Here is a 12,492-nt window from a genome sequence, read left to right on the forward strand (position 1 = left end):
AAATGTTTGACCAGCAGAAGTAACACGGTTTAGATATGGTCTTTGTCCAAGAACATGTTTCCTTAACTCAATCTTTATTGCTACGATAAACAAACTACAAAGTGCAGTAACTGGGTGTGCTCCAGAAACACCCAATATGTTGCAGAAACTATCGGACTAATTTAATCCTCTATGATCGTCTTACAATCTAAGCAGGGCTTTGCATAATTTGGGTATGTGTGCGCCCCGGACCAGTTTGGGTGTCCCTGTACCATCCCTGGGTAAACTGGTTATGTGTTGTGACATGTTTGCTCTATTAAACTTTCAGTTCGGTGTCTGATCTGCTTCCTGAAGGAACGCCGCTTACTGTAAATGAATCTTTAGAGTGAAAAGTGATAGCTCAGAAGCACAATTTTATAAGCAATGAATCAATAATGTGTGGCAGGGTTGGGGTCGATTCCATTTAAATTTGTCAACTCCGAAATCAATCCAAATGTTCCTAATTGAAAAGCGTTGGCATTTTAGCAGACACTTATCCAGATCGACCTACAGGAGCAATTAGGGATAAGTACCTTGCTCAAGGCGCAGACAGATTTTTAATCGCCGACCTTTCGGTTATTGCTCAATGCTTTTAACCACTAGGCTGCCTGCCATCACAATGTACTTTCTGAATTGAAATGGAATTTACACCAACCCTGGTATGTGGTAGGTTTTCATGTGGTTTATCAGTGTGTTGTGTTTTGGTAAGTACAGTGTTTCAGGTTGTGTCTAGCGTGACAGGCACTCATATGTGTTCCTCTGTCACCTTACCTGTCAGGGGAAATGCCCTTAGTCCTTCCAACAGCTCAGTATGTCTTCCTCACCTGCCCACCTACACATAAGTGGGTTTAATATGTTAGTGTACCTGGGCTGGTGCTCCTCATTCCTCTACAGCAGAGGTACTCAAATTTGGCTGTATCTTCAACTTACACCCTGCATCAGCCCAGTCAGAGCCATAACTCAGAAATAAACTAATTTGTCTTAGTTACAATACAAAAAAATACCTTGAACATATCAGTCAATGAAAAAATATATCAGACACTTTCCTCAAGGTAGTTTTTAGCACACTCAACTTACATTAAATTGTTTCAAATAAGAGCATAGCAGTAGAAGCTAAGCGATAGGTAGCCATTTTAATGAAAGAAACAAGACTCGATGTGTAGTATACCTTTCATTTTCTAGGATATTTTAAGATGCATTAGTTTGTAGAGGACAGGGGCCATGATAATCTACTTTATGATGAAACCATCAACACCTGATCTGTTCCTGCATCCACACGTCTGATCTTCACAATGTTATTTTTATTTCATGCACACAAACGTAGCAGAGTGGAAATTCCATCCCAACCTAGGCACGAACTCACAACCCTCTGACCAACAACACTCAAAGTCAACTGTACTAGCTGACAGAGCAAGAGTCAAGCCTAACAATCCGGGAGAGACCGTTCTCTTCAGATCTAACAAAGGCTTTGGGTTTAGCTTATATAATGTTTGTAAGGTCTGTTGTACTCTGGGTTGACGAATGTTGCGGCAGAAAATCCATTGGCCACGCCCTCCTTCCGGGCACGGCAAATGGGAACACCTCTCTGGTCAGTCGTGATAGGAAGCAAGGCATTTCCTTTTTCCCCCCCAGCAGACGACCTTTGGCCTCGAAGCAGAAGGCCACACGATGGGAAAGGCGTGTCAGAAGGCGTGTCAGTTCCAGGGCACCACCCCCTTCCTCCTCCAATAGGATGCAGAATGTCTGGAGGAAGACGGCCCCCAGAGGGTGCATGAACGCCCCGTAACCTGGTGCGGTGGCGTACATAACTGCCGTATCCATGGGGATGGACAGGTATTGAGACAAGGTGTCCTCAATGATGTCACTTCCTGCTGAATCCGTCTCCACTGTCACCCCATCATCCAGCTCACCCCCACGACACGCCTAGAGAGAGAGAGAGAAAGATGATTACTATTGATTATTATCACTGACTGATTGAATGACTGACCTCATTGTTGTGGGTGTGGTGATGATGGTACTGACCTGGATGAAAAACAGTTTGATCTTTCCCTCCATGTGTGTGTTGTTGAAGCAGGAGAAGATGTGGGACAGTCTAACCGGCATTCCGTCCGCCCCGAACACACAGCCCTCCTCCCCGTGAGATGATAGCACTGCCAGGAAGCACTCTTTCACCGGCTGCTCGCTCTCTGCAATCAATCACTACATCAATTAATCAAATTGTATTCATTTATACATTTTTGGGTCAGAAAATGCTTTATTGGCCTAGACCCACTAAGAGCAAGCAGCAACACAGTGGCAAGTAAAAACTCCCTAAAAGGAAAAAAACCTTGAGAGGACTAGACTAGCTCTCTGGCTGTGCCGGTTAGCAGAAAAAAGACTACTAGAAAATTCTATCTCCTGCTGTGCCATGTGATGATGGTGGCACTTGATTCCTCAAAACAGTCTCTTTCAACTAACAATTAGCTCACCCATCAGTCATCCTTCTGTCTGCTGGCCACAACACAGTGTGCGCATGTTTGCAGAGTAGTTATTAAATAGGTGTGTACGGGACTGTGCCATGGATCACTAGGACATTATGTCTCTCTCTCTGTGTGTATGTGTGTGTGTCATAGTTTCATCCTGTCTGCACACTTTACATATTTCACATCTCCTGTGGTTTTTACTGTTAATAACAATGAATGACAGTATCTTTCCTCTGCCTCCCCCCTCCCTAATATTTATTTAACCTTTATTTTGACAGGGAAGACATATTGAGACCTAAGTCTCTTTTACAAATGTGCCCTGTATAATGCAATCTAAAAATACAAATTATACACAATATAGGACTGTTTTGCTAGAATATGTTTTGGGATTCATCCAAATGCTTTGAGGAGCATACGACATCAGTCACCGGCTTCATCAATAAGTGCATCGACGACGTAGTCACCACATTGACCATACGTACAGTACATATCCCAACCAGAAGCCATGGATTAGAGGCAACATCCACACTGAGCTAGAGCTGCCACTCAAGGAGCGGGACACTAATCCGGATGCTTATAAGAAATCCCGCTATGTCCTCCGACGAACCATCAAACAGGCAAAGCGTCAATAAAGGACTAAGATTGAATCCTACTACACCGGCTCTGACGCTCTTCGGATGTGGCAGGGCTTGCAAACAATTACGGATTACAAAGGGTTACCAGGATACGTACTCAGTGCCTGCGCTGACCAACTGGCAAGTGTCTTCACTGACATTTTCAACCTCTCACTGACCGAGTTTGTAATACCTACATGTTTCAAGCAGACCACCATAGTCCCTGTGCCTAAGAATGCCAAGGCAACCTGCCTAAATGACTACCGCACAGTAGCACTCACGTCTGTAGCCCATTCACATCGACGGGGCTGTAGTGGAGCGGATCGAGAGCTCCAAGTTCCTTGGTGTCCACATCAATAACAAACTATCATGGTCCAAACACACTAAGACAGTCATGAAGAGGGCATGACAATGCCTATTCCCCCTCAGGAGACTGAAAAGATTTGGCATGGGTCCTCAGATCTTCAAAAAGTTCTACAACTGCACCATCTTGAGCATCCTGACTGGTTGCATCACTGCTTGGTATGGCAACTGCTCGGCATCCAACCACAAGGCGCTACAGAGGGTAGTGTGTACGGCACAGAACATCACTGGGACCAAGCTTCCTGCCATCCAGGACCTCTATACCAGGCGGTGTCAGAGGAAGGCCCTAAACATTTTCAAAGACTCCAGCCACCCTAGTCATAGACTGTTCTCTCTGCCTACACATGGCAAGCGTTACCGGAGTTCCAAGTCTAGGTCCAAAAGGCTCCTTAACAGCTTCTATCCCCAAGCTATTAGACTGCTAAACAGTTAATAAAATGGCTATTCAGTAAAATCTTTTAAATGATTTTATGTTACATTTATATTTTTGTTCAGTATACAGTACCAGTCAAAAGTTTGGATACACCGACTCATTCAAGGGTTTTTCTATGTTTTTACTGTTTTCTACATTGTAGAATAATAGTTAAGACATCAAAACAAGGAAATAACACATATGGAATCATGTAGTAAGCAAAAAAGTGTTAAACAAAACATTTGAGATTCTTCAAAGTAGCTGCCCTTTGCCTTGATAACAGCTTTGCACACTCTTGGCATTCTCTCAACCAGCTTCACCTGGGAGTAATGTAGAGATCTACAGGTCTTTAGCGAAGTTAAGCCAACGTTTTGATACAGGATACAGTGATGGGTATCAAAACTGTCACCTGTAACAAAACAAAGGGCACTATGGTACATGGCATCCAAAGGTTTAGTAGCAGTAGTGCAGCTGCACTTTGATAAATAATATCACCATAGTCAAGAACAGATTAAAAGGTTGACTGAATAATCTGCTTCCTACCTTTTAGAGAAAGGCACGATCTGTTTCTGTAGTAAAAGCCAACTTTAAATTTTAGCTTCTTAACCAGCTCATCTATGTTTTTTAAACATCTAACCCATATAAATACAAGTGCCTAAGTATTTATACGCGGGAAAACGTTCAATCGGAGAACCATCTAAAGAGTGAACATGTAAGTAATTTGAAACGTTCTTACGAGAATTTAAAAACAACATGAACATAGTCTTGCCCCTATTAAGCACAAGTTTTAAATCAGCAAGGGATTCCTGCATAGCTATAAAACCTGACTGTAGTTTAGACACAGCCAGACCAACAGTCAGGGCAATAACATACATAATGCTATCATCCGCATATAGACGAAATGTACCATTTTTAACAGATTGACGTGTGATGTTTATATAAATAGAGAACAGGCCCCAAAACCGACCCCTGTAGTACACCTTCATGCACTTCAAGAAATTCAGACTAAACCGCATCAATCTCGATGGCCTGAGTTCTGTCACTGATAATCATGAAACCATGAACAGGCGTCAGAGCTCAGGCCTATCAAGGACAACTTAGTCAATAAAATAGCATGACCAACAGTATCAAAAGCTGTTGACAAGATCATTAACAATTAAAGTGGTTGCTGTCATAATGCTACGCCAGGCCTAAACCCTGATTGGGTTACGTTAAAAATACATTTCTCCGATAAAAAAATAGCAAAGTTGTACATTTACCAAGGATTCGAGAGTCTGAATTAATTTGTTGTGGCAGAGAGGTGGAAGTAGAACTATTCAGGGATTTTACAGTTTTCCAGAATTTAGCCGGGTTCCCATTACAATCTAAAAGAGCAGTTACATAATAATCAGATTTTGTCTTTCTGATTTTTTTTTTTACACAATGATTCCTCAGTTGCTTAAAAGCTTTCCAGTCTGGGCCTAAACCTGTGTTCCTGGCCTTGACCCAAGCATCATCTCTTTTATGAATGACTTCTGATAATTCCGGAGTGCACCAGGAATTCAATCTACCTTTAACCCTTCATTTTTTAAAGGGAGCGTGATTATCCACAATAGTATTGAAGACATCTGCAAAAAAGGTAAATCTAAATCAGGTTCAGGGAAAGCTGAAATTCAATCAAGCTCACTAAAATAAAGATCCTGTAAAAAGCCTATTCACTGAAGTTTTTAAAGTTCCTATTTGTCATGACACAAGGCTTCGATTTTTGTATTCTCACATCTCTAACACAAACAACTGGGCAATGGTCATTAACGTCTTGGGCAAAGACAACAGTAGAAATCAAATCAAATCAAATGTTATTTGTCACATGCGCCGAATACAATCTTACAGTGAAACGCTTACTTACAAGCCCTTAACCAACAATGCACTTTTAAGAAAAATACATTTAAAAAAAGTAAGAGATAAAGTAACAAATAATTAAAGAGCAGCAGTATAATAACAATATTTAACATATTTCTCTGGTGTATGTGTTAAAACAAGATCAATCAGTGTTGACTTCAAAGGATCTTTAGGGTCAAAACAAATCAAATTTATTTGTCACATACACATAGTTAGCAGATGTTAATGCAAGGGTAGCGAAATGCTTGTGCTTCTAGTTCCGACCATGCAGTAATATCTAACAAGTAATTTAACCTCTCTGGGGTATGTGGGATGCTAGCGTCCCACCCGCGGGACACACTATTCAACAGCCAGTGAAATAGCAGGGCGGCAAATTCAAAACAACAAACATCTCATAATTCAAATTTCTCAAACATACAACTATTATACCCCATTTTAAATATGCACTTCTCGTTAATCCAACCACATTGTCCGATTTCAAAAAGGCTTTACAGCGAAAGCATAACATTAGATTATGTTAGGACAGCGCCGAGACAAGAAAAACCACACAGCCATTTTCCAAGCAAGGAGAGGCGTCACAAAAAACAGAAATACAGCTAAAATTAATCACTAACCTTTGATCATCTTCATCAGATGGCACTCATAGGACTTCATGTTACACAATACATGTATGTTTTGCTCGATAAAGTTCATATTTATATCCAAAAACCCCATTTTACATTGGCCTGTAATGTTCAGAAATGTTTTGCCTCCCAAAACTTCTGGTGAATGAGCACATCAATTTACATAAATACTCATCATAAACATTGATAAAATATTCAACAGTTATTCAAAGAATTATAGATACACTTCTCCTTAATGCAACCATAACATTAAAGAATTATAGATACACTTCTCCTTAATGCAACCGCTGTGTCAGATTTCAAAAAAGCTTTATGGCGAAAGCAAATTTTGAAATAATCTGAGTACAGCGCTCAGATATCAAAACAAGCCATACAGATACCCGCCATTTTGGAGTCAACAGAAATGACAAAAATTACATTATAAATATTCACTTACCTTTGATGATCTTCATCTGAATGCACTCCCAGGAATCCCAGTTCCAGAATAAATGTTCATTTTGTTCGATAAAGTTAATCTTTATGTCCAAATACCTCCATTTTGTTCGCGCGTTAGGTTCACTATTCCAAATGTAAGGCACGCGCTTACTAAGTCCAGACGAAAAGTCAAAAAAGTTATACTACAGTTTGTAGAAACATGTCAAACGATGTATAGAATCAATCTTTAGGATGTTTTTTATCATAAATCTTCCATAATATTCCAACCAGACGATTCCTTTGTCTTCAAAAAAGAAAAGGAACACAGCTAACTCTCATGCGAGCGAGCGCCACTGAGCTCATGTCATTTTCTCTGTCATCTACTTCCAGGAGCTCTTATTCTCTCCCTATTCACAGTAGAAGCATGAAACAACATTCTAAAGACTGTTGACATTTAGTGGAAGCCTTAGGAAGTGCAAAATGAACCCTAAGTCACTGTATGCTGTATAGGCAATCACTTGAAAAACTACAAACCTCAGATTTCCACAATTTTTGTATGGAAATCTTTTTGTGTGGAATTCCACACAATTTTTCTCCGTTTTTTCACTGCCATATGAGTTCTGTTATACTCACAGACATCATTCAAACAGTTTAAAAAACTTCAGAGTGTTTTCTATCCAGATCTACTAATAATATGCATATCCTACCTTCTGAGCCTGAGTAGCAGGCAGTTTACTATGGGCATGCCTTCAATTCGGACTTCAAAACCCTAGAGAAGATAACCTAACAATTCCACAACAACTACCTTATACACACAAGTGTAAAGGAATGAATACGAATATGTACATAAAAATATATAAATGAGTGATGGTCGAACGGCATAGGCAAGATGCAGTGGCTAGTGATACATTACATCAAGATGGCAAGATGCAGTAGATGGTATAGAGTACAGTATATACATATGAGATGAGTAATGTAGGGCATGAAAACATTATATGAAGTGGCATTGTTTACAGTGGCTAGTGATACATTACATCAAGATGGCAAGATGCAGTAGATGGAATAGCGTACAGTATATACATATGAGATGAGTAATGTAGGGTATATAAACATTATATAAAGTGGGTAGTGATAAATTGATTACATAATTGTTTCCATTATTAAAGTGGCTGGAGTTGAGTCAGTATGTTGGCAGCAGCCACTCAATGTTAGTGATGGCTGTTTAACAGTCTGATGGCCTTGAGATAGAATCTGTTTTTCAGTCTCTCGGTCCCCGCTTTGATGCACCTGTACTGACCTCGCCTTTTGGATGATAGCGGGGTGAACAGGCAGTGGCTCGGGTGGTTGTTGTCCTTGATGATCTTGTTGGCCTTCCTGTGACATCGGGTGGTGTAGATGTCCTGGAGGGCAGGTAGTTTGCACCCGGTGATGCGTTGTGCAGACCTCACTACCCTCTGGAGACCCTTCCGGTTATGGGCGGAGCAGCTGCCGTACCAGGCGGTAATACAGCCCGACAGGATGCTCTCGATTGTGCATCTGTAAAAGTTTGTGAGTGTTTTTGGTGACAAGCCGAATTTCTTCAGCCTCCTGAGGTTGAAGAAGAGCTGCTGCGCCTTCTTCACCACGCTGTCTGTGTGGGTGGACCATTTCAATTTGTCCGTGATGTGTACGCCGATGTAGATAGGGGGCTGCTCCCTCTGCTGTTTCCTGAAGTCCATGATCATCTCCTTTGTTTTGTTGACATTGAGTGTGAGGTTATTTTCCTGACACCACACTTCGAGGGCCCACACCTCCTCCCTGTAGGACGTCTCGTCGTTGTTGGTAATCAAGCCTACCACTGTAGTGTCGTCTGCAAACTTGATGATTGAGTTGGAGGCGTGCATGGCCACGCAGTCGTGGGTGAACAGGGAGTACAGGAGAGGGCTGAGAACGCACCCTTGTGGGGACCCAGTGTTGAGGATCAGCGGGGTGGAGGTGTTGTTTCCTACCCTCACCACCTGAAGTCGGCCCGTCAGGAGGTCCAGGACCCAGTTGCACAGGGCGAGGTCGAGGCCCAGGGTCTCGAGCTTAATGACGAGTTTGGAGGGTACTATAGTGTTAAATGCTGAGCTGTAATCGATGAGCAGCATTCTTACATAGGTATTCCTCTTGTCCAGATGGGTTAGGGCAGTGTGCAGTGTAATGGCGATTGCGTCATCTGTGGACCTATAGGGGCGGTAAGCAAATTGGAGTGGGTCTAGGGTGTCAGGTAGGGTGGAGGTGATATGGTCCTTGACTAGTCTCTCAAAGCACTTCATGATGACGGAAGTGAGTGCTACAGGGCGGTAGTCATTTAGCTCAGTTACCTTAGCTTTCTTGGGAACAGGAACAATGGTGGCCCTCAAGAAGCATGTGGGGACAGCAGACTGGGATAAGGATTGATTGAATATGTCTGTAAACACACCAGCCAGCTGGTCTGCGCATGCTCTGAGGACGCGGCGGGGATGCCGTCTGGGCCTGCAGCCTTGCGAGGGTTAACACGTTTAAATGTTTTACTCACGTTGGCTACAGTGAAGGAGAGCCCACAGGTTTTGGTAGCGGGCCGTGTCAGTGGCACTCTTATTGTCCTCAAAGCGAGCAAAAAAGTTGTTTAGTCTGTCTGGGCGCAAGGCATCGTGATCCACGACGGGGCTGGTTATTCTTTTGTAGTCTGTGATTGACTGTAGACCCTGCCAGATATCTCTCGTGTCTGAGCCATTGAAATGCGACTCCACTTTGTCTCTGCACTGACGCTTAGCTTGTTTGATTGCCTTGCGAGGGAATAGCTACACTGTTTGTATTCGGACATGTTTCCAGTCACCTTGCCCTGATTAAAAGCAGTGGTTCACGCATTCAGTTTTGCGTGAATGCTGCCATCAATCCACAGTTTCTGGTTGGGGAATGTTTTAATAGACGCTGTGGGTACAACATCACCGATGCACTTGTTAATAAACTTGCACACCGAATCAGCGTATTCGTCAATGTTGTTGTTCGCCGCAATGCAGAACATATCGCAGTCCATGTGATCGGAGCAATCTTTAAGCGTGGAATCTGATTGGTCAGACCAGCGTTGAACAGACCTGAGTGCGGGTGCTTCCTGTTTTAGTTTCTGTCTATAGGCTGGGAGCAACAAAATGGAGTCGTGATCAGCTTTTCCGAAGGGGGGCGGGGGAGGGCCTTATATGCGTCGCGGAAGTCAGAATAACAGTGGTCTAGGGTTTTGCCAGCCGTGGCAGCACAATCGATATCCTTGTTTTCAGATTAGCCTTGTTAAAATCCCCGGCTACAATAAATGCAGCCTCAGGATATGTGGTTTCCAGTTTACATAGAGTCCAATGAAGTTCTTTCAGGGCCGTCGATGTGTCTGCTTGGGGGGGGGGGGGGGGGATATACATGACAGTGATTATGATCGAAGAGAATTCTCTTGGTAGATAATGCGGTTGGCATTTGATTGTGAGGAATTCTAAGTCAGGTGAACAAAAGGACTTGAGTTCCTGTATGTTGTTATGATCACACCACGTCTCGTTAATCATAAGGCATACACCCCCGCCCTTCTTCTTACCAGAGAGATGCTTGTTTCTGTCGGCACGATGTGTGACGAAACCAGGTGGCTGTACCGACTCAGATAGCGTGCCTCGAGTGAGCCATGTTTCCGTGAAACAAAGAATGTTACAGTCTCGGATGTCTCTCTGGAATGCTACCCTTGCTCGGATTTTGTCTACCTTGTTGTCAAGAGACTGGACATTGGCGAGTAGTATGCTCGGGAGCGGTGCGCGATGTGCCCGTCTATGGAGCCTGACCAGACCGCTCCGTCTGCCCCTTCTATGGCGCGTTGTTTTGGGTCGCCGGCTGGGATCCAATCCATTGTCCTCGGTGGTAGGCCAAACAGAGGATCCGCTCCGGGAAAGTCGTATTCCTGGTCGTAATGTTGGTGAGTTGACATTGCTCTTATATCCAAAAATTCCTCCTGACTGTATGTAATAAAAACTAATATTTCCTGGGGTAACAATGTAAGAAATAATACATAAAAAAAATGAAATACTGCATAGTTTCCTAGGAACGCCAAGCGAGGCGGCCATCTCTGTTGGCGCCGGGCTGTTTTCAGAAGACGAACAGTTAACAATTTCTCAGAATCTGAAATCTTCGTAGTCTTTTAGGACTTTGGGTAAGAGAACATGATATGTGTGTTTGTATGTGTGTGTATACGTTTTCCATTGCTTTGTGTGCTGGGCTGCTGTGGACTCCGTGACCTTCCCCTAATTGATAACATTATGTAGCAACTCTGATAAGTTTGATAACATTGATAAAACCAGGTTATAAAGTATTTATTATTGTTTTGGAGCTGATATGTAGCAGGGGTGTGTGTATAAGATGTGTGTTACCAGTTTTGAAGAGTGTGTAAACGTCCTGAGCGTTAAGGTCCATGTGTATGTCCACCCTGTAGCCCAGTCTGGTCAAGGCACTGTGGAGTCTCTTGGTGTCTTTCTCTGCCCCGGCCTCCTGCCCAGTGGCACCCCATGGTCAAAGTTTGACTCGGAGACCAGCACGGCCCGGTTGCACTCCTCATCGCCAGCATTTGTCCGTCTCCACAGCGGCATGTCCAAATATATAGAGACCAACGGCCCAGTCAAGTTGTTGCAGTCTGGTTCCTCTCAAGATTTTTACCTATCCCTTGGGAGTGTGCCCGTGCTCCTGTCTTCCCCTGCTTTCTCTCTGGGGGTTTATGTCCGAGTCTTTGACAAATGTACCGCTATATTGTGCACAAAGTGCTACACAAGTCCAATGTAATAGAAAGAGTGGGGATCAGAGCACTGAACGAAGTGAGCTCTCTTCCCTTATGGGGTAAGGTCCAACAGGTAAAACCCACCTGAATAGACCACCAGCAGGCAAATATCCACCTGAGCTGTGTGTCAGTCAGTGTAAAGTCGGAGAGTGTCTTGTTCATGTGTGTGTATTTTATACTGCAGCTGAGCACTGTTCCAACCGGCAGACAGGAAGGCTACTGGCTACAGCCACACCCTCAACACTAACATACCTGGGTGGCTGTAGGCAAAATGTCATGATCGCATCCTGTTGCATCACAGTTCCTGGTATTACCTAACTGTTATTTTCTACATTCATTTCACCTTCCCTCTTCCATTCCTCTACTATGGTTTTTCCTGTCTACTGGGAATGCCAGCTCAGTAAAACATGTGCTAGCTCATCTCTGGACTTACCCACCTTTTACATTCTATAGCAATTGATTACAAGCTCATCTATCATTTTTACAGGGCTTGCTGGATCAGTAGCTTCACTTTCACAATGACTTGGGACTTAGGTCACATTATATGAATAGGGGTAAATGGTTCTGAGAAATCACATCACTGCAGGGATTGACATTAAACCAAAGTCTGAAAGGCACATGCCCATCAGGCAGGTCAGGATTTTTGGGGGGTTGCCCGAAGATTATGACCACTTGCCTGAACATTTAAAGTTTCTGTTTTCACCTACATACAGGGGAGGAACCACAAAGACCAGACTACTGTCATTATTTTATTTTTTACTTATTGTTAGGAATGGGTCCGAGTACTCAATTCAAGGTTAGTAGTCAATAACTAATGCTGCTTTGGGATACTCAGAAAGTACTACTTGTAAACTGGGAGCAAAGAGTTGTGTGCATTCACGTGCTTTCAACTTGAGAACGCCGCAAA

At 43.1% G+C, this 12,492-nt stretch overlaps 1 protein-coding gene across 1 annotated transcript; it reads right to left on the bottom strand.

The window, feature by feature from the left end:
• Window positions 1-1,132: 1,132 nt before the first annotated feature.
• LOC106563110 (caspase-7) lies at window positions 1,133-11,779 on the bottom strand. The gene is given in 4 exon segments (XM_014128334.3): window positions 1,133-1,941; window positions 2,041-2,204; window positions 11,185-11,292; window positions 11,295-11,779. Coding segments are annotated over 4 exon segments (822 nt in total). The 5' UTR covers window positions 11,401-11,779; the 3' UTR covers window positions 1,133-1,497.
• Between the last annotated feature and the right edge of the window lie 713 nt (window positions 11,780-12,492).

This window comes from Salmo salar, chromosome 11 (genome assembly GCF_965601325.2).
Source record: "Salmo salar chromosome 11, fSalSal1, whole genome shotgun sequence".
In the NCBI taxonomy this organism is placed as follows: Eukaryota; Metazoa; Chordata; class Actinopteri; order Salmoniformes; family Salmonidae; genus Salmo; species Salmo salar.